The following is a 23,044-nucleotide window of genomic DNA, read 5'->3' as shown; positions in this document are numbered from 1 at the left end:
CAGAGGGATTCACTCAAAAAAGACCTCAGAGTCAATTTTTCTCCCGGAGACAGCACAAGGGGGAAATTTGATTGGATAAAAGCTCTAATTTATGAGATGCACTGGAAGCAGCACCGAGGGAGAGAGTAGCAATGAAATTACGGTCATAGACGCGTGGGAACGGACTTTGTAAAATACATATGACATTAATAAATTATATATATATATATATATATATATATATATATATAATATTAGGGCTGTCAATCGATTAAAAAAAATGAATCTAATTAATTACAGACTGTGATTAATTAATCGAAATTAATCGCATGCATAATTAACGGTGCCTGAACCGATACTTTTTAAGAAAGTAAAAAAAGAAAAGAAAACAAAGGGTACTAAACAACAGTTGGTGACATTAAAGAACGGCTTGTTTATTGCTAAGGCCATATGGTCAAAATTAAATGATTTAATAATAATGTATAACAATAACAATAACTTATTTCACTAGTAAATTGCTGTTGAACGACAAAAACAACCACCAAGGACATTTACAATAACTTCAAATGCACCACGAAGCTGTAGTTTACCAGTTTCATTGAACTGTCTGTGTTGTTTTTCCGACGGGAGCTCGGCAGCTGCAGATTGTTACATCCCGCTGTTGAGTCACAGTTCTCTACAGTAAAACACAGTCAAACTTTACACCGTTCAGCGTTAGCTGTCAGCATTTTAACCGTGTTTAATCCAGCTACTAGCTAGCGGTAGGCTAACGTTAGCTGCTGTCGAGTATAGTGTCACATGCAACGGTGTTTGTGTTGTCTGTATCGTCTTCAGAGCACCAGAGAGAAGTGCAGACATATCAGTGGCACCAGATTTCGGTAGCCAGGGTTGGCAGGAAGAAGATTTTTACAAGTAAATGTTCCAGTTAATGATCCAGGCAGCACATTCTCGTCTCCCTCCTTCATTTTACAGTCGAATGGTGGCTAGAACGGCTCCGGGTCAAACGTCAATATGGAATGGATTAATCTGCGTTATTTTTTTTTAACGCGTTATTTTTTCTCAGATTAATTAATCGAAATTAACGCGTTATTTTGACAGCCCTATTATATATATAATTTTCTGATTCTGACAATCTCTTGGCCAGCAGAGAAGACCTTGCTGGCCCTGACGGCCCACCTCTGACCAGTGTGATTCAGCATTTGGCTCCCCAGGCTAAGACCAGGCAGTGCCTCACTAGACATGCCATGTGGGAGGTTTTGGTGCCGTTGCTGCTTGTTACCCCACAGGAAGTGTAAATTAGGCTTGGTGTATCTTTCAAATCATACAGTATGGCTACCTGCACGGCAATTATCTGTATCCAAATCTCTAGCTGTATGTGTTTATTATAAGCTTATAGATAGGCTGAGATATTTACCAGCCGCAACAGCGACACTGGTACTGTTTTCACCTTGTGAGTCTGTGTCTAATGTAGCGGGAACTACCACAGAGCGGTTTTGAGTACTTTGGCCAGGTGTTTATATGTACGCCATGCAAGATGCAGTCACGTAACTTTACAGGTGTGTAGTTGAGATCAAAAGGAAGGCTGAGTTCGAAGATGGGTGTGGTTACAAACTGCAGATGTGGAGTTTTAATGATTGGCATTTTGTAGGCAGGGAGGGTCTAACAAAATCTACTGGCTTTTTGGAGCTTGACCCATTCTCTTGCATTGGTTTTAATCGTTGTCTTTTGATCTGTCTTTTTCAAGTCCTTCAATTAAAGTGCAATACTTAATTGCTGGAGGGTCCCTTTCATAAGGATATGTTCCGATATTAACAGGCATCATGATATAACTTATGTATGCAACATCATAAATAGTCTGACTGAAATGAATTGTGTTCCACTGCTGTCTATTACATACGACTAACATCTTCATATGTGTACAAAGAAAAACGTTAATAACTATTTTTTTTAGTTTTTATTACAACTTGCTTAGAAATATAAAAGGCAAGGCAACTGTATTTGTATAGCACCTTTCAAATTGCGAGGCAAGTGCCTTACATAAGGCCAAGAAATGCTTTACAAAAGCATTTAACAACACAATAAAAATGAGAATAAAATTGGATATACAGTAGATTGTTTTTTAAAATTCTAAATATTAGCCCCAATTTCATTAAAGGAAATATAAGCGCAGTAGCGAAATCTATCAATCAAAGGAGTTTACCGATAACATATCATATCATCCCAATTATAATTCTGCTGACAATTGAATATTGATATTGAATGCTCTCCCAGCCATACTTACTTCACTAGTGAGGGCCATATTATGTTAAGTTATTGAGTCACCAGAAAGGCTGTGGCACACAACAACCCTAATCCTAACCCTAACGTACAGGATGTTAAGGCTCTGAAATCACAGCTAGCAGTCCTAACATAATGACTACGGAAATTCAGGGTGGTCAGTTTAACTCAGGACAGCTAGTTCGCTCCACAGTCAACCTTATATTAAATTCACTAATCTACACAGACTCCACAGTGATAGTCCCAGTGAGCTGTCTGCAGGTTAGCTGTCGCTAACTAACAGAGGTGCAGTATAATGATCCACCAATTGAAATAGATCAGTAGTGGTGAAATCATCATGAGGCTTCTGCTGCTGTGACAACTGGAGGACTGAGGTGCCTTATTATCTGTGTGTGTGTGTGTGTGTGTGTGTCTCTCTGTCTCCCTCTCTGACTGGCTGGACTATAGTTTCATTACTAATACTGAACCCTGCAGTCTCTAGGATCATAACTGGCCTCCTCTACAGCCAGGAATAGCATTAGGATTGGATCACAGGTGCTCAGTGGCTCAGTAGCCTTTTAGCTGCAGGGCTACAAGCAACTCTGTTACTGAAGCAATCAGTCACCATTTACATAAAGGACTACAAGCTGCTCTATAGTGAATACCAGTGAAGAGTCTGCTCCGGACTGCCACAGTCTATGTTTTGCTGTCATCAGCTTGTTGAATCCAAAGCTGTTGAATCCAAAGCTGTTATCCCACTTTTATTCTTGAGGGGGCTCCTATGGCATAAGGCAGCAGGAAGTATACTTACTAGCCAGTGCTCAACACTCACGCCACTTGTTATTCTGTTCTTGATGGAGTGTAGTGCATGTTTGGAGTGCAGTTCGCCAGATGCAGCTCAGTGACATTCATCCCCAGAGGACACACATATGGGCACACAGCTGCGTGGGAGATTTGAGAAATAAGTGTGACTCCTTTGGAAGATTTACCTGAGGAGAAGTGGTCGTAGAATTAATTCTATAACCGTATCAAAGGCTTCAAGCACAGCTGCTAAAACATGTTGAGGCTGAAGAGTGTGATTTTTGAAGTTGGAGGGAGAGGAGGGTTCATTTGCAGCCTTTGTACTCTTGTCCTTACCTGTGGCCAGCCCACACACAGCCATAATTAGCGTAGCATTTTAGCTCCATGTGCAAAATCAAGTGCAGGGTTAGTATCTGTTTGTGTATATGTGACCAGTTGGCAAATATTTCCCAGTTTGCACATGCTTATGTCTTTTGGATCTGTATATGTGTTTGTATGTGTGTTTGTTTCTACAGATGTACTTTAAGCTCCCATTCATCAAAGCTGGGGTTGACTGTGCCAGGCTATAGTTGTAGATTAATCTGCTTCAGCACTGCTGCTCACACACCACTCATTAATCTAACTCCCAGGGACAATGTGTTTGTGAGTTTCTGTAAAGTATGTGTGCACATATTTGGCTTGGTTGTAAAAAGACATTCAGTAGCCAACAATACAGCTGATAGTATTTTTTTAAGCAGTTTTACAATATAGCTTGTGTCTAAAAAAATACACATTTCTTGGATGTGAATCATTGAGCAATGTGCTACATGTAACCACCAGAATCAAGGAAATAGGTTGAGGAGAGACATTGTTGAGAGTTCAGTAATAGCAGCAAGTCATCTTCCTGTGAGTTTGGATCCATTCACCCTCGTATGTGTATGTAGATTAGTTTGTAGGTAGTGCAGCAGTTTTCCACCAACTTTATGCACATTTTCAATTTAAGAGAAGATGTGATAAAAACTGATGGAAACAGATTTTCCTAATACAACCTGACATTACATGCATCTCATTCTGCCACTTAGTTAAAGGCTGCCACTCCACCAGAAAGCCAGCAAAATAAATAATAGAAAGAGCCCTTTTCATCACCACAGCCTCATCAAAAACACAACATATACATTAATCAGAAGCGATAATTAATTAATTTAAAAAATCATAGCAACAATGAAATGCCATAATAAATCAGAGCTACTGGTGTTCAATTAATAAGTAGAGTACAGTACAGTAGATTAGAATAAAGGTTTTAAGTGCCCACAGGGCCAATTTAAGTACAGACGGCAGTCAATAATAAATACTAAAGGGGGGGACACACCTTGATGCATACACAGCTGGTAAAAGGCCAAATAACACTTATAAGGGAATTTAAGAGGGTACTCAGAGTCCAGTAAGATAAACTGAGCTTTAGAGGCAAAGCTCATTTAAATTGACACCAGTGACTTTGTGACACACGTTCATAATTATTATCCCCAGAAGGTTTTTGTTTTTCAGACTGAAATCACTAAACCAACAGATCATAGCAAATGTTAGAACTGACCCAATAAGATACTTGTCAACCCCTAAACTTATAAGCTTCCTTAAAAATTGTTGGTTTGCCTTTTTTTTTTTATAAATAAAATCAGTTGGGTCCCTTTTAAAGATGGTAGGAGCAATGGAATTATGTAATCTTGTCACATATTGATGCACTACAGTATTTGAACATGGGTTGCACATTTTATTTTGCCCAAATCTAAAAGATTTGCTCAAAACTTGTACAGCATTGGAAAAAGTGGGAGAGAAGACAAGAGATGAGATTCTTTCAGGTGTCGGAGAGGAGAGAGAAATTTGAATCCAATCAATACTCTGTCCAATACTCTCGGACCAGAGAGTAAGTGGATGGAGTAAAAAAAAAAAAGTCAAGTGCACATTGCAGTGATTTAACACGTTTATAGAGGCCCGCCTTAACTTCCCTGCTGTTAAGCGAGGAGTGTGCAACAGTGTCACAGTGTGAGTGTGTGGAATATATGTTTTGGGTCAAGAGTTAATGATTTTCTGCCCTGTCTTGTTTTTGCCATCATCTCAGACATGGAAATCACTCACCTTTTGGCGAAACTCGCCGTTTTGAAACCAAAATAGGTGACCTACGTGAATCGTGTAGATTCAATGAGAAAATGTTTAAGGGGGGGGGTTAAGTACTCGGGCCTGGCAAATATATCTCGCTGCAGTCTGCGGGAAGCAGTCTCCACATCCAAGTCAGCCATTTTTTTTTGCTTGCATCATTCCCCATACGCTCGAACGGACCAAGACAGCCTGGTAGAATTTTTTTACTATGAAGAAAATTATTTGGATAAATGCCATGTTTTTTATTTTGAATCTTTTAATTTTATTTTTAAATTTTATATCTATAAATGTAAATGATCTGAAAGAAAACCGAATAGGCTAGTCACCAATTTAAAAATGACATGAAATTACATTTTAAAACTTTAAAAAAGGACTGACAAATAAGAAAGCCATCCGGACTCTGAACATTTACAATGCCTTACAACCTCTTTAATGTAAATTTCATGCGCCCCTTTTTCGTGTATGTATGTATGCATTTAATGTTTTCAATATGTTTATGGATCTGTACTTGAATAATAAAGGTTTTTGAAGACAAAAAAAAAAAAATACAGCCTGGTAGAAGCTGATATAGCCTCTTGATTCACATTAGATAGAAACTGATGATGTAGGCTAAACACAAACGATATTTCATGCAACAGTGAAGTTTTCATGTAGTTACTACTGATTTCTGATTTTGAAATGATATCCAAATTTGAAAAATGGGTCATTTTAAACCTTGTTAATATTGATGACAATGTGTCATCAATATTAAAACGGAAAACGAGCCATATTTCATTTAATTTAGCCCTTAAAAGTAGAATGGTGTGTTGTTTCGTTATGGACTTTCATATTAACAGCAAGAATTCAGTCACAACCAAATGTACAAAGGGGCTATTTTGCTTTAACAATTAACAGGTGAACCAGAAGCATACAGGTGAAACTCGAAAAATTAGAATATTGTGCAAAAGTTCATTTATTTCAGTAATTCAACTTAAAAGGTAAAACTAATTATATAGACTTATTACATGCAAAGCGAGATATTTCAAGCCTGTATTTGTTATAATTTTGATGACTATGGCTTACAGTTTATGAAAACCCTCAGAAAATTTGAATATTGTGAAAAGGTTCAATATTTTAGGCTCAAAGTGTCCCACTCTAATCAGCTAATTAATCCAAAACATCTGCAAAGGGTTCCTGAGCCTTTAAATGGTCTCTCAGTCTGGTTCAGTAGAATTCACAATCATGCCAGATGCTCCTCGGATATTACCTGCACAGTAACACACCTAATCTAAGTATTTCAAAAGGTCGAACACACATACAGATGTCTAGATACAGTAAAATCGCTACGTGATTACCGTTATATCCGAGGGTTGAAGTTGCATTTTAACGGGGCAGTGCAAGTTGCGGCTGTGGTTTAGCTGAAGCTAACGCAGCCTGAGCTTTCACGTTACAATATAAAAGGTGTTGACCGTTGACTTAGCTAGCACGCAAACAGTTCATTTACATGTCTACGAGCATGTTAGCAAACTACACCAAAAGACAAATACTGAGGAATATTGATAGAAAGCAGGGGAACGAGTAGGCTACTTCCATACTTTTTAGCATTGGCTAATTAGCAACCTGCCTGCCATGATCAGATGTAGCTTCCGAGCTAGCTAGCAGCTAGCCCCAGAAGCTCATGAAAACAAGGCTTTCACCGGAGCAGTCTTATGCCATTTCCTAACCAACAAAACTCTTTTCGTTTCAAAGTCGGAAATCAAATGAACGAAAAAGTACACGGGCCCAATTACAGTTCACTGTTGTTGCATGAAATGACGTTTGTGTTTAGCTTACATCAGTTTCTGTCATCTAATGTGAAACAAGAGGATATCAGCTTTGCTACCGTCTTGGTCCGTTCGAGCGTATGGGGAGACGACGTAAAAAAAACAAAAAAAAACTGTCTTGGATGTGGGCGGGGCCCCGCCTTCCCGAAAACTGCAGCGAGATGCTCCTCGGGCCTGGTACCCGATTTCTGGCATGTGACTATTTTAGAAAAATAAATAAATTAAAAAGTCCACATGGGATTTGTTTTGTTGCGCTGGATTTAACCAATCATCGAACTTCCACCTACCAATGAAACGAGTTCTAGCCAATCAGATGCAAAGTAGGGCGGGTCTTTGCCGAAATGTGAGAGTGCGGTGCCAATATATCTATGGCGGTGCCGGTGTGGTCTCCGTGGTAACGCGGCTAGGAGCACGTAGATACAGGCAGTTTTAGTTGAGAAAGTAGTTAAAACAAATGGCGCTGGGCATCATCAATAGAGGACAAGAGGAAACGGGAGGAGACGGAAAGCTGTTTAGCACTTGGTGCCTCAAATTGAGGGAGCCGGGTGCTTGCTTCTGCAGCGCATGTTCAAGGAAGACTGTGCGGCAGCAGCGGTAAGAAAGTGCTGCTAGTCACAAAGCTTCGGTCCGTGCACTCTGTCATACGAGTAAGTTACCGGCAACGACAGCTACCGCTACCACTGCGACTGCTCCTTTACTGACCGACCGTGATACAAACAATACGTGTGTGCACGTTCATAGAGGAACACGATTTGTCATTAACGATGGCCACTGTGTAAAAGCGATCTGAAGCCCAAACTGCCCTGACGCTGTCCGTTTGGAATTAGCATGGCAGGTATTTACGTCCCAGAGACGTCTAGCTATATGAAAAGATAAACAATGCGACGTTTTTAATAAATGTAAATAAAGCAGCTAATATCAACATGGACAAAATCATGAATGTACTAATTCTCTTTTTTGATGACCTGGCCAAAGTAGTAAAGTTTAGTTTTCACAATGATTCATTGTAGGATTATGATATTATTGCAATATGTAAATGTGTACTCTTTATTTAACATATGGTTGGAAGAAGTAAAAATTGATCCAAAACTTTTTAGTTTTTAAAAATTATGACTTTTATTATTGTGTAATGTCAGAAGGACATTAGGTTTTGCCAGTCAAATTAACTTTAATGAGTGCATACTGAAATATTACACTGTTGGTTGGCAAAAAATGCATCTCAAAATGCATCAGATTGATGCTTTAAAATATGGAATATTTAAAATTTTCTTCCGGGGGAGCATGCCCCCGGACCCCCCTAGAGGGGTAATATCCTTCTCACCTTTTTCACCCCTGACCCATTTTCATGCCTGAGCCTACTTGTGTTGACCCACAAAATGACCTGAGGCCCGAGCTCTATCATTGCGCTGTAATCTTGTACAACTAACCATACGGCAAGCTGACATATTTTGTTTCTACAGCCCAGTCGTGGTCCTCTTGTCAATTGTGATGATTTTTATAGCTGATTCGCTATTTTTTTTTGTCACTTCCAGACATTTAACTTTTCTTCAAGTATCTTTCCCTCTCTTACCTCATTAATTTCCTCTTGACCAATTTCCTCCTCCTCCTCCTCCTCCTCATGGCCATACTACACTGCTCAGTGTATTAATTGTGGTTTGAAAAAATCCCAGCTGATGCTTGGTGGTATTGTTGAAGCCAATGGCTCAGAATTGCAGGGCAAGAAAGTGAAAACTTGGACTCATTTCAGAAGCTGTTCCACCCTGCTGATACTGCCTCGCCGACTGGAAGGAGCGTTGTGTTGGCACACACCGCCCGGAACTGGCAGTTTGTATGCTGTCTTTGGCGAGCTTCTTACAGTATATTCCAGTCATCCGCTGTACTCTATCTGCCCACATTAATACACTTCTTGTTTTAAGCTTTTAGTGAAATCAGGTCTGACGTATTAAAATGTCCACAGGAAAAGACATTTGGTGAATAAAATATTCATGCTAAATGCTTTTAATGACCAATTCTAAGTCGTAACTGGAACTAGGTTTCATTAACCCTAGTTTATATCCTTTATGTTCCACTTCAGGGATTGCTCCGTTGCCGCAGGAAATTCCGCTGGATGCATGTATTTTCGCCGATTTCCATTTCCTTCGGCTTTCTTTTTTGTTGGAATTTTAAACTCCTGTAGATTTATGAGGACTATGGTTAACTGCTCCTCAGATCTCTGCAGGGTAAATCCAGACAGCTAGCTAGACTATCTGTCCAATCTGAGTTTTCTCTCGCAAGACTATTTTGCAGCGGCTCCATGCGGACCTTTGCACCGCCCACGACAATTGTGATTGGTTTAAAGAAATGCCAATAAAGCAGAGCATGTTTTTCTCCCATCCAAGAATGCTGTGTGGACTAGCCAGACCCTCCTCCGCTCTGCAGCGTGTGGATGGTCTGGCAAAGCGAGACATTAACCCTAATGCACCTGTAGCTTCTTGGAGTCTCCGCTGATTGCCTGGCAACTTGTCCTGCTTCATTTAATTAGTGAACTTTAAATCTGGCTCCCAGATGTAAATTGCTAAAGCATGACATTTGGCATGTCTCTAACGTCTGTTGTCCCTCCCCTTCTGCTATCTCTGTTATTTATTTTGCAAGTGCCCCGTGGCTGCAACCAGGGCTTAGCGCCACCCAGGACTGTTGCTATTAGTTTAAAGAAATACAAATGAGCCAGAAATGTTTTTCCCCTATACCAGAATAGATAAGCATTATAGCCAGACCATACTCCAGTGTGGACACAGTGCTGTGGAGATCTGGCAATGTGAGACTAGTGAACTTTAGAGGTACTGGTAGGTGAATTTTGTTACATTTGGACAGAACCAGGCTGTGTTTACAGTCTTTATGCTAAGCTAGGCTAACTGGCTGCTAGATTTGCTTCATATTAAACAGAGTGGTATTTCTATTCTTAATTAACTATTGGAAAGAAAGCAAATAAGTGCAACTTCTCCTTTTAAATACAGTGATTTTTGAGAGGTGAACGGTAATGTGACTTTTTGTTAAACAAAAGGTATGAAGTGTATATCTGTTCATGCATAGCCCATATAAGATATAAAACAGGAAATATTTCCTTATTTGGTGTAATAACAATGTGTTATGGTTATATTTGTACTTTGTATTTTGTCAACTTAATCTAATGTGGAAGCTCAGGTTATTTCAAAGTAAAGGGTTATTATCGCTTCAGTACTCTTACATATGTGGTTTTATTGAGGTCCGGAGTAAAAAAAAAGGTTGATTTTGCAATTATATTATTTTGAAACAAGCCGCAACAATGAGAAAGTAAAGCCAATTTCAGCGAAATAGAAGTTTTAAAGGAAACACTGTTTCAATATCAACATGTAAAAGCTTCAATAAATAATCCCAAAACCGTTTTTATTTTCTGTAATACAAAGATTAGCAAAGATGCTGTGTATTGTGAACCATCTGTGTATGTCCTGGCTAGAAAGCTGTGCTCTGTCTCTTGTATCTGCTGTTATTTAAGATAGACATTACTGAAGCAGTGAACGCAAAAGTGAACCTCTGTTGCCATGCCGATCTATCTTTGGTTACAGGATGAGGTGCCAAGTGATGGTTGGTCAATATTTATAGACTCATAACAGATTGTGCACGTCGGTTTTTCTTTGTCAATTTGTACGTCCTCCTCTTCTCCCCAACTTTTCAGCCTTTGATTTATCAGTCTTTCAACCTCATTAATCTTTTTCTTTTCCGCATTAAGTATGCTCCTCTCACTTCTGAGTCTTTATGACTCTACTTTGCTCCCCAGTGTTCATGTAATGGGTACTATCAGCGCCATTTTACATTGAAGCATCTTAACTGTGTTTGACATTTTACCCCCTTCTGGCTGAGCAAAGAGCTGCTTTTGTAAAGGCGGGAGAAAATTGGCCTAACACAGTCAAAGTTATACCGCTAACACTTAAGGGTACTTAGTTTCCTCAACTCCCTATTGTGCTGTGGTAGCAAAGTGGTAGCGTGGGGCTTGGCATACTCTAACCATCTACAATAGATCATCCAAACAAGTTAAGAGACATGAAATTGTAAAGTCTCTTCTCTCTGCTTTTTTTTTTTTTTTTTTTTTTAAAGGGTCACTCAATAAGAGCAAGAACACCAATTTAAAATGGTAAATGTTGCATCAGAAATGAATTAAGCTTTATATTTGATCTCACCATAAATAGAAATGGAGCTGATGAAAAGAGGAGAGATAAAATGAGGGAGAAGAAGAATGTGAGGCTATCAGGAGTAGTCTTTCCCTTTGGCTGTCAACCAATCGGAGCCAGTTTCATGCCCAGGGAGTCATCAGGGCAAAGGAACAAAGGGAGCTGTTGTGGGGGAGGGGGGGGGGGGGGGGCCAACCTAATGCCTATAATTACCCTGAATTATCATCCTATCTGCTTACCATCCCACATGTTACAAATACACTCGTAACAAGCGTTAATAATTTCGCCATACTCGACTCGGTTTTACTAGCAGCCCAAATCCCCCTCTTTGACACTGATTGGGTGATTAAATTATGGATTTTATACAAGGATTTGCAATTAAGAAAGGATATGTGAGGAATTCTTGCCAAGGGACATTTATTTATGTAAAGCTTGCTGCGTTTATAAGAATGGGCTTCACATTGAGTTGTGCTGGGCTTAAGACTAATTGACATTCTCATAATAGGAAATGGTTCTTAAAAACAATTAGTTTTTATGCAAGTAACATGTTACAAGTCAACATACTATGCACAATTAGTGCGGCTGTAATCCCTGACCACAATTGTTTGTGTGTTTCCTCACTCTGTTCTTCCACTGACATAAATGCTTTATCTGTACCCTTTTACAGTGTCTCCAGCTGTGCATATTGAATTACCACTGGCTTCCTGCTCCTTCTGTCCGTTAACTTTGATTTATTTTGTTGTGCTTAGGGCGGGCTCTGATGAGACTGACAGACAGAAAGCTGGAAAGAATGGGTATCATGCAGGAAGCCCAGAGGCAGCACATCCTGCAGCAGGTCCTGCAGCTTCGCGTCCGGGAGGAAGTCAGGACCCTTCAACTTCTCACACAAGGTAGACTTTTTAGCAGTCATTTTCACCCTTTTGAAACTGTCAAATAACAAATAATATAATAATATATAAAAAAAATAATGTATAAAAACACACTGTACAAGTTTCACGATAATGCTATTTGTTTCATTCAGCATAATAACTTGCACACACAAGCTCCAAAATACTACAGGGTTTTAGAGCACATACTGTATCCATTCCTACTGGGAAATTATTCACGAGGACACAGACTTCTCACATTCTGATAATATTCAAATCATTAACTGTGCAGCATTTATGTGCATGCCATCTGTAGTCATGGCAATCACTGCATGTTTTAAAGCTAGCAGGAAGTGATAAATCAGAATTGATTATGCAACTACAAGTGTCACACACAGATTTTGTCTTTGGTATCTTTTGGTGTAAAGTGATCACAGAGCGGTCAATACATGCTGACTTCTCTATATTAAAGTCCACAGTTATGTCTCGCTGTCATTTAGAGATATCCTGCTACATAATTACCTGGTGCCACTTTAAGGCCTGGACACACAACAGGATTTTAAACGCTAAAATTTTTCAGTGAAATCAATTCATTTCAGTGGAATATATATATATATATATATGTATATATATATATATATATATGCTGAATACATTCCTTTGCTCATAAAATATTTTGCAGGGCTGGCATTTACAGAAATACATTTAAAACCTACATTGTTTACATCCGTCTGTCTTTTTCATGCTTGCCTTTGTTGGCTCATTGCAGCAATTCTTCGCACATCAATGGAATAATGTGAAACCAGCCTTGTATATCATGTCACACGCATGTAAACAGGTGTGTACAGTATTAGCGCCTTCATTAAAAAACATTTTACCATTACGCAACTAGTGGTTGAAAACGTCACAAGGAACCTCTATGATCGACAACTTTACTTACCTGCACAGGTTGGGAAGTGATAACTCAGGCAGTAAAGTTGTTTGACATCACACTGAGTCTACCTACTGTATGCAAGACACTCATCTCAACAATATGTGTAGGGTGTAGTTGCTATTTCACTCCAACGCTAGCACAAGGATAATCAGTGCTGGCACACTGACAGAAGAACAATTACCCTTGCAATTTTGCAAGCAATGTATAATACTCGAAAAAAGAAAATGCAGTCAGTTTAATCGTAAGCAGAGATTAACAGTTTATCAAGCTTGTGAGAAAGATTTGCACTAAAGTTGTGTAGAGTTCTCTGAATTCAGAATACATTCTTAAGAAATTAACTTCCTGTAAAAAATTTAAGTATTACAGATTTATGGTTGAAACCACTTCTCTTACACTAACCCAGACAGCCTTGAGAAATATTCAACAGTGAAATTGACAGGGAGGAAGATATTGATATATTTGATTAAAAACCCACTATATAAAAACTATAATATGACAAATAAAATAATAATATAACATTTCTAGAATATGAAGAATGTGTTGAATGATTCTTACCTATTCTCAAAGTTTAACCAAATAATTTGACTATTTTTTTTATATATATATATATATATATATATATATATATATATATATATATATATATATATATATATATATACATACATACATATACATACCTCTGTGTAGAAATGTTTTTATTTAAACTGCTATGTTGATCTGTAACGATGCATCATATTTAAGAAACTGATCATATTTTTTATATATGAAATCTTAATTTGAAAGGTAACTGGTGACTTCACCTGTTTAATGAATGTATTGAAGTAAAAAGTGCAATATTTTCCTCTAAAAGTCGAAGTATAAAGTAGCATAAAATGAAAATACTCAAGTACCTCTAACTGTACCTAAGTGCTGTACTTGAGTAAATGTAATTACTTAGGTTACTTTGTTACTTTCCACCACTGTCAATTAGTATAAATCCAAACCATAATTATTGCAAATTATACATTTTCTTTATATTCACATAAGATAAAATATAATCATCAAACTGATTTACATTATTAGCTCTATTGAATTTGACCTTTTACCAAAGACATATAATGGGCTCGAACAACATTCATCTTTCCTCATTAACTTTGCTGTATATAATTTACAGAATTAGCATTTCATTATTACACATGTTGTCTGTTACACAAGGGACTACCATCAGCCTTCCTTTATCCTATATGCAGTGTGGCACCCTGCAGTTTCTCACTTTAACCCTGATTTCTTTGCTGTCTACACAGCACACTTCACACTTTGCACAATGCATCCTCTGTAGCATGTTTCAAAACAACAGCCAGGCGCTCTCCTCACTTTCTCCTTCTCACCCCGGGATCCTCAGCTTCCCTTGTCTCTTCCTCAGCAGTTCTAGCAGCCGGCGCACCACCACCACCACCACCACCACCACTACTTTAATCAGCACCCATCTGCCCACAGACTCTCAAGCAGGGCTTTACTGCAGGGGCTGAGAAACAGATTCTAGGGATCTTTGTCACTCTGCGATATTCTTGGAAAACATTTGGAGTGTAATAAAGCAGCTTCTATCCCTCGCCACTGTTTTGGTCCCCTAGCAAGTGGAAAATAGAAAGAGAAAGAGATAGCAAGGGAGGCTTTAGTTGAGTGATGACACTTTGCTAAGGGCTACCCTCAGCCTCCCATCCCTTTCCTCCTTGTGCTCTCGGTCTCATCTTCACCACTCTTTTTCTCCTCTGTACTGATGATATGGGAAGCGACAGCCCACCTTGCCTGAACAGCAATAGGCCGCTGCCTCAGCAGGAAGCAGCCTGTTAGTAGAGCCCACCTGGGCCTCGGGGAGTAAGGACAGAGGGACAGAAACGGCTGAAATAGTGGTGAAAGTAGGAAATGTGGAAATGTCTGTCTGCAAGTTGGAAGAAGAAGAGATGGTGGTGTATTTCCAGGCCCAAGGCGCACTTCCTCGAGCTGTTGCTAGAAGGGGAGAGGGAGAGAGGAGAGAGGAGAGAGAGAGTCAAGACGGTAGGATGAGAAAGAAAAGGAGAGAGAAGCGGTGAGAAGATGGAGAAAATGGAAAGTGAGGAGTGTGAGAAAGAGAGGAGGTGAGAAAAGGAAACCTCCTCCCTCTGCTCCCTCTAAGTTATATGTGTAAATATCTATATATTCTGCAAATCCTATATAGTCCTAATCCTAATAGTGGCTGAATTAATAAAGACCAAATGAAAAGCATTACTTTGCTGCTTTTTTCAATTTATTTTGTCAGTTAAACCAAACACTTTTATGCCATTTGAGCCACTGGAAGGCTTTAAGTGGGAAACATCTGGGCAGGACGTGTTCACTTTTATTGACAGTATCGTAACAGCCATCGAAAAGGAACAGCTAAGTATTAGCGACTGGAATTAATCGGTAAGTTGAAATAGTATTTATATTGAAAAGAAAAACTCCTCAGCAAAGTGTTGAACAGATCTGACTATGCTATTGTAATGATGGAATTTGTGTTGTGGAAAAGTACTAATATGACTGTAAAAAGAAAAATGTGCATGAATACAGTGTGCACATTGGCTGTGCATTAGGTGTGCAAAATGGTGCTTATTGCCAGAGTTACAATGAATGTAATTGTCCAGTTACAGTAAGTCCAGAAGGACCTCAGCAGCCTCTCAGTCATCTGATGTCCATTCTGCAACACAGAGTGGGGGTGAGTTAAAAAGTTTGATGGCCACTGGTAGGAATGACCTCCTGTGCCGCTCGGTGAAACACCTTTGGGGGAATACGAGTCTTTGGCTAAAGACGCTTCTCTTCTCAACCAGCATGTTGCGGAGGGGGTGGTGTCTATATAGAAAGACAGAGATGATAGAGTTTGGGAGACGGAGAGACATTCACTAACTATAATGAGAGAATGCACAGAGGAGAGCGCTGGAGTGAGCAAGGTACACAATAGAGGAAGAGGCGAGAGAGCAGGCGAGAGGGAGCAAGGTGTTGTAATTACTGCAGTGTACCCAGACAGAATTAGCTAGACGGACAGTGATTAACCTTTAAGGCTTGCTGGGCCATGGGAGGGAAATAATTAGATTCTCTCTCTCCCCCCCCCCTTCTCTCTCTCTCTCTCTCTCTCTCTCTCTCTCTCTCTCTCTCTCTCTCTCTCTCTCTCTCTCTCTCTCTTTCTTTCTTTCTTTGCCACGGGGATGGCAGAGTGTGGAGGATCATCACTTATTGCTTACAGTCAACAGAGAAGGACCAAGGCACTCCAAATAGGAAGTGATACCCAAACAACAGCCTTGGATTGTTGAGTGGATGACCTGATAGTGGCACTTTGGAGTCAGTGCAGGGTGCAATGCAAGGGCACTTAGCTCCACCATTCCCTTCACAACTACACCCTTGCTTAGTCGTGACAGAAGTACTGTATCTGTGTGGAGAGTGACATAATAGAGCTTTATAAAGAAGGTCAAACCTTGCTTACTTTCTCAGATCTGCACAATTAGCCAAATCACTGCTTAAAATGTGCATGATTGTCGAATTGTCATTTTCGGGAAGTTACAAAAAATATTTGAAGTGGCTACATATAACTTTAAGTTTGTTTTGATTCTAGGGCTAGGCAATATATTAATATTATATCGACATGATATATGAGGCTAGATATCGTCTTACATTTTGGATATCGTAATATCGTGATATGACACACGTATTACATTACAGTGAAGTGATGTAATTTTCTGGACTTACCGGACTTACTTACTGTTTTATAATTTGCCATGGTATCCACATTATTGGTGATTATTTATCAAACCTCTCATTGTGTAAATATTTGTGAAAGCACCAATAGTGAACTCTTCAATATCGCCACAATATCGACATCGATGTATTTGGTCAAAAATATTGTGATGTTTGATTTTCTCCATATCGCCCAGCTCTAGTTGATTCTAGTGGCCGTTTTGGACAGAAGCGGTAGTGTTTTTATCACACCTGCTGTCGTAAAGGTATTTTCTTTACGGTGCTGTATTACTGAGTTAGCTTTACCGGAATGTCACATAGTTGCAATGAATGTTTTGCTCAGAGAGAAAATCATGAATTTAAAATAAGAGAATACGATACAGATGCATCATTGAATTTCAAGTGTTGCATACAGTAACTTTGCCTACTTTGGATGTATCGTGAGCTAAACCGGGTATCACTGTCACTGTGTCACGAGCCAAAGCATTAAGCGATTGTTGTAGCAACCAACGTAATAATAACTTAGATTGATGTAGCGAATTTCATGAAACCCAAGGATGCTTTACAGAACTACAGGGGGACAAGGGATAGAAAATAGTAGGCCAACACAAACACGGACTGAAACGAAACAAAAACCGGGCGCTTAATGGAAGGGGGACGTTATTTAATGTAGGCTACTGACTTAGGAGCCACATTACATACCTGAGAGACAATTCCGGGTCGTTTTTGAATCATTTACAATCTCGTAATTGTCTCCATCTGTTGAAAGCCCGACCATCGTCTGTCACTTTCCCTTTTAGCTTTTAGTTCTTTAGTTCTTCGTTTAATTTCATTTTTTTGTGATGGCCCTGCCCCAGTATCACCTATAACTATATAATTAAAATAGAATTAGGCCTATTTAAAGAAATCTCCTGCTACCTTTTACCTGGCTGGATAAGCTAACAAAGGCTTTTCCGGTGTTACGCTGAAATCTATGACACATCAGAATGTGTACTCTGTAGTGCCGCCTACCTGCCGTAAATTATTTTGTGACTTTGCGGGAAAAAATTGCACCCGGGAAAAAACTATATAAAACAGAGTTCTTTTCACTGTTAGTCTCGTTTGCTGGTTATTTATGATCACACTTTTAGAAACATTTAAAGTTCCATATAATATAGTTACTTTAAGGCACCCTCCACAATTCTGAAATCGAAAGGTGTGGGGGTGGAGGAGGTTTCAGACACTGTTCGACAATCCAACAATCATTTTGTTTTAAGGCATACGGACCAGTTAAGGATGACATTATATATGATTATATAAATCAAGTACGAATTAGGACACTAATTGCACATGACATCAATAGTGCTGTTAACATTAATTCTACGTAATAACTTGACATAATAACAACACATCAGTCAAAACTGAAGTCATCATGACAAAGCCTAACTTGCCTGCTTGTGTTTAAAAACTGAAGCAAATTTTAGCTTGCTTATTCTTATTTGCACAACAGCAACTCATGTAACAGTGAAAGAAAACATTTGTTTTTTGCATTTGTTCTTGATAATGTGTTTATAAAATAACATTCAACTTAAAGCTATAGTGCGTAGTTTCTGTCTCCCCCATGAGGAATTTTAAGTGTCCACATGATACAAGCCCCCCCCCCCCACTCCACCCTCCACACAGTTGCTAGTAGCCAAGGAGGACACAGAGGATTAAAAAAAACATGATGGACTCTTCAGAAGAGGTAATTATCTTCACTCGAGTTTCTGTGCGTGAAACTCACAGGAAGACACAATCTTCTGAACATAGCCATACTGAGAAATAGTTGTGAGGAGCTGATAGTGCTAGTGCTGGAAGGTGAAAGTGTTTTTTTCTCCTAAATGAAATTACATCAATTGAAAATATATTCAAATGTTAAATTGTTTTCAACAATGGTGAAATGTGTTTTTCCAACCTTAACTTTCCAATTTCTGAGGAAATGCAAAAAGAATAGCCTTGTATTCTCGGTTGACTACAATTCCTACATCAAAGTGACATCTTAAAAGTTGGCAAATTTCCTAAAGTCATCAGGAAAAGAGCACGTCCTGCTGACGTTTTTGTGACAATCAACAAAACTGGAGTTATACGGTTTTCATTCCAGAACAGTATTGAAAATCTTATAGCGTCTTATGATGTAAGATAAAACCTTATTTTTGACAGTCAATGGGAAGATTTTCTTTTATTGAAAAGCTCTTGCCAAGTACAGTTGTGTTTCAAAAGGGAGGAAATGAAAAGTTACAGTCAACAGAAAAAAATACTTTTATAAAACACGTAAAAAAAAACAAGTAAAATATAAAAAGGAAGGACATCTAACAAAAGATCAACACATAGAAGAAAATTAATGATTTAAAACACAATACAGGTAGGCGTTTGTTATATAGGTATATATATATATAGGTAATTGTCTGCGACTGAGACAGACATTCATTGTACAGTTTTATATTTAGCTTTTATGTTATAGGTTAGCCAATATGTGTATCCATAGAAACAAATAGAAATCTTTCTGCACCTGAGACAAAATGTAGAGGGCAGGGTGTTAAGCAACAGCATCTGTCTCTCTTCTGGCGAATGAAAGTGTGTTATGACTTCATATTAACCCCTCTGACATCTTAAAAAGTCAGACTTTGAGACAATGGAGAAGGCAAAATGAGAATGTTCTGATTAATTAGGTTGTTTTCCTGATGATGGCATTTAACTGTTCAAATAGTTGCGTGTAAAGGCCTTTAGTGACTGAGCTGAATCTCTCTGAATTAACTCTAATACAAAGATTGGAAGCCGTTAAGCCTTTGCATTTCTCCACTTCTCAGAAAAAGAAGAAAAAATCTAATTTTACTCTTCTTCTGTATTCAATTTCATGCTTATAACCATTTCAGAGTTTTCAATAACACTCCTATGCCAGTAAATATGCTATTACTGGCTTGTGAAATCATCAGTCTTAAAAGAAACTTGAATTACACAGCCGACAGAGTTCTATAAAAGTGGTTTTCTGAGTACATAGCGCTAATCTGTGAATGTAGACACAGGCCCCGCTGTTTATGCTTCATTTACTGTAACAGAGTCTCATTGAGAGGACGAAGACAACTTTGAAAGAAATTAGACATAGATGCTTCACAGTTTCACTTTCCTTCACTTTTGTGAATTTGTGCCCGTTATTGTCCATCAGAAGTTGGTGAGAAGTTTGTTTGCTCCAATCCATGATTGACCTTTTATGGTACTTTCTAAATGTTAACGAGCAGCTAATGTACTACCTTTCTGGTTCTAGTTTTTGATTTAGGACTCCTATAGTGACGTGATTTACCGCACAAAAAACTATGGGAAACTCTTACCCACTTTCTGCAGCTCCTCCGAAAGCTTGGTTTAGGTTCCTCCTCCCCCTCGCTCCCCCTCCAGCCAAGCCCACTCCGTTGGGATTGGTCATCTTCCAGGTCTGAGCTGGAGCAGCATGACCATGTAGGGAAGTCCATTTCATTGACGAAGACAAACACAGGAAATTCAGTGAGATCCAATGAGATCCTAGCGTTCAGAGCTGGGCAGAGCTAACCCAAGCTGTCTGCAGGGCTCACATCTAAATGCATTTACCTCATTATTTGACACTTTGGTATCGTTTAACATGACTATACAACGTTATAACAACATTTATAGGTCAGAAAAGACGAAAAAGCATAATGTGTGCTCTTTAAAGAGGTACCATTAATGTAAAATATTGCAGTGCTGCCGCCAATCAATCACTGAATACTTAGAAGCAAACATTAACATTTTTCTAAATAATGAAAAGTCTTCTTGTTTTTGTGTTGTTTTTTTTTTACATAGTGTAGGTGTCATTTGTGATTAAAATGTGCTTCAAGATAACAAGAGCTGCAGTTATTTTTTTAAGCATGAATCTCAGTCACAATAGTCACAATTTTGTAGTCGAGATTTCAAATCCCAGGGTGAAAAAGTTCAAAACAGCTTTTGTAGTTAACTGTGGCTCCGGGGCAGTAAATGAAGGAAGCTTTCCTGTTGTGCTTTAGTAGGCTCTGGTTCCCTTGCTCCAGGCACCTTAATGAATTATCTCTCTGTTTCATGGCTTCATAAAGGAAATATCTACAGTTGGAGAGCTTCTCTGAATAGGATGTCCTCCTCTTTCTATTTTTCATGGTTTTTAACTAGTTTACCATGTAGCATTTGCTGACATGAAGATCTTGAGTGACTGGGGAAACTTGCCTGAGCTAAGCACAAATAAAGAAAAGAATTGCACACTAGGGGTTCTACGTTTTCCCCAGCTACATGTAGATTAACACTTAATTTTAAAGTCTGGTGATTGTGGGATAACAAGCAGCCAAATCAATAACTGTTTAATACTAACAGGTCTAAAGAGACAACATTGTTAGCTTCTCTCGGTAGCGCTGTGTGAGCATGTGAGAATTTTTGTGATTCTATCTCACCTTGTCTGCCAAAATATCATTTACTCAAATGATACTTAATTAGTACATATATAAAACATAATTTACTTATATCTAGATATCCAACAACACATTTACTTCGTTATTCTTGGCTATAAACTGTAGTGATGGCTTTTCTGGCAAAAAGATTTTCAGTTGTCCTTTAAAGTTAAAGTAGCTCTTCAAAGATTATTTATATGCAATTATTGGGTTTACACTCAAGAAATCGCATGCTTAAACTTTAGACTTATGCCTAACCCACAAACACAGCCATATCAGAATTTGAAAGTTAGATTTTTATGGTGGGATAAGGGATTGGAGGCCAAATATTAGGTAACAACGGTTGACAGGGGCAGTGGCAGATACCTGGGCTGAGTTCCAAATCGCATACTTTCTCTTTTTACATGTACTGCGGCTGCACTTACAAAGTATGTACAGTACGGTTGCATGCAGTATGCATACAATTGGGACAAACTACTTCTTCTTCATAACATTGCGCCCTGAACTTTGACTCTGTTGCCATGTATGCTGTGCAGAATAGCCAGAAAATCATGCTGGCTTGCATACTGCAAAATACAACCCGATGCAGTAGGACATCCTGGTACTGTTGGCATACTGCATTTGACATACTATGTGTTAGGACATACTAAATCTTTTTCTGGCATACTAAATAGTATGGTAGTATGGATATTGGAACACATGGCTTGTTCCTATCCAACTGTCCAATTAATTGGAACTTCTGAAAGTGGCCCTAAATAGTTCAGAAAACCTATCCCATCAGATCCAATGTGCCTTTATTTCTATTAGTCCAAGGCCAAAAACTACATTTTTGTGCATTTACCTGACTCTCAAAGTCTCGTATTTGCTTCAAATATTAATGTAGTACACTTTTTCTTTTTGAGGTCTATGTGAAAATTAAGAAATACTTAAAGCAAATAATAAAGGTTCATGATAAATTATAGGTAGACTTTAGGTATGCCTGAAAACTTTCTCATACAAAATGCAATTAGTTTAAATTTGGAGAAATTGGCTTTCAACACCATCAAACATATTAAATAACAGGTGAAAATTTATAAATTACAACAACCTTTACTCATAAAGGTCAAGGTTCAAGATCTGTAAGATGAATAATACCAATAAATAACAGGAAATTATTTGCAATCCGTGAACTCATTACAGTGTTTCCCTTATTAAGAAGAGTGGAATCAAACTTTGATACACACACATTGCTTGTACCTCTATAAAAAACATGTAACAAGGTGTTACAATCAGGACTGATAGCCTAGAGTTATTGATAAGTTGACTGATGGTAAGAGGCACCAATCACTTCAGGAGCAAGCCTCGCATGAACAGTGGGTCTGAAACTGTTTAAACTTTTATAGTTCATGCTGTATCAGATTTGTTGCTCAATAATTGAATAAAAAATTCACAATTCAGTCACTTTGAGCCGTGTGGGAGGCCAACAGCACACGTTTTCTGAGTTTCCTGTCAGCCATCATGGGTGAGTAGATTATCTTTACTCCCAAGTCTTTATTGAAACCATTCACTCTGAGGGCTAAAGGAGCTGAGGGTGTCTACTGTCCTTCCTTTTGGCTTTCCAGTGAATCAGATGTCTTGCCCCAGTGTGTGGGGAGCTGAGAGCTCTCATTATCCAAGCTCTATCCTCAGGATCCTGCCCTCTGCAGAGGCACTTCCTCCTTAAACCTCCCTCAACTCCATCCATCCACCCTCCCCTCTATCCCTGTTCTCTCTTTCTCTCTCCCTCTCTTTTTCTTGCTGCAAGCGAAGGTCAAATTAATTCTTTTTCATAATTTCCTGTCAGTGAGATTCCTCCCTCAGAGACTCCATCTATGGCTCAGTGCCTGAAAGATGTGATTAAAGTGAAGACGAAGTGAATACCTGTGTCTGAAAAAGTTAAATATATTTT

General features: G+C 38.7%; 1 protein-coding gene across 3 annotated transcripts in view; it reads left to right on the top strand.

The window, feature by feature from the left end:
• samd12 (sterile alpha motif domain containing 12) overlaps positions 1-23,044 on the top strand; it is a 109,941-nt gene that overhangs the window by 31,886 nt on the left and 55,011 nt on the right. For all 3 annotated transcript variants that reach the window (XM_031295905.2, XM_031295906.2, XM_031295907.2), the window contains exon 4: positions 11,905-12,045. In XM_031295905.2, coding sequence (XP_031151765.1) covers positions 11,905-12,045 — 141 coding nt within the window. The remainder of the gene's footprint in view (positions 1-11,904; positions 12,046-23,044) is intronic.

The sequence above is a fragment of the Sander lucioperca genome, chromosome 14 (genome assembly GCF_008315115.2).
Source record: "Sander lucioperca isolate FBNREF2018 chromosome 14, SLUC_FBN_1.2, whole genome shotgun sequence".
Lineage (NCBI taxonomy): Eukaryota > Metazoa > Chordata > Actinopteri > Perciformes > Percidae > Sander > Sander lucioperca.
This window is presented reverse-complemented; position numbering and strand designations above follow the sequence as displayed.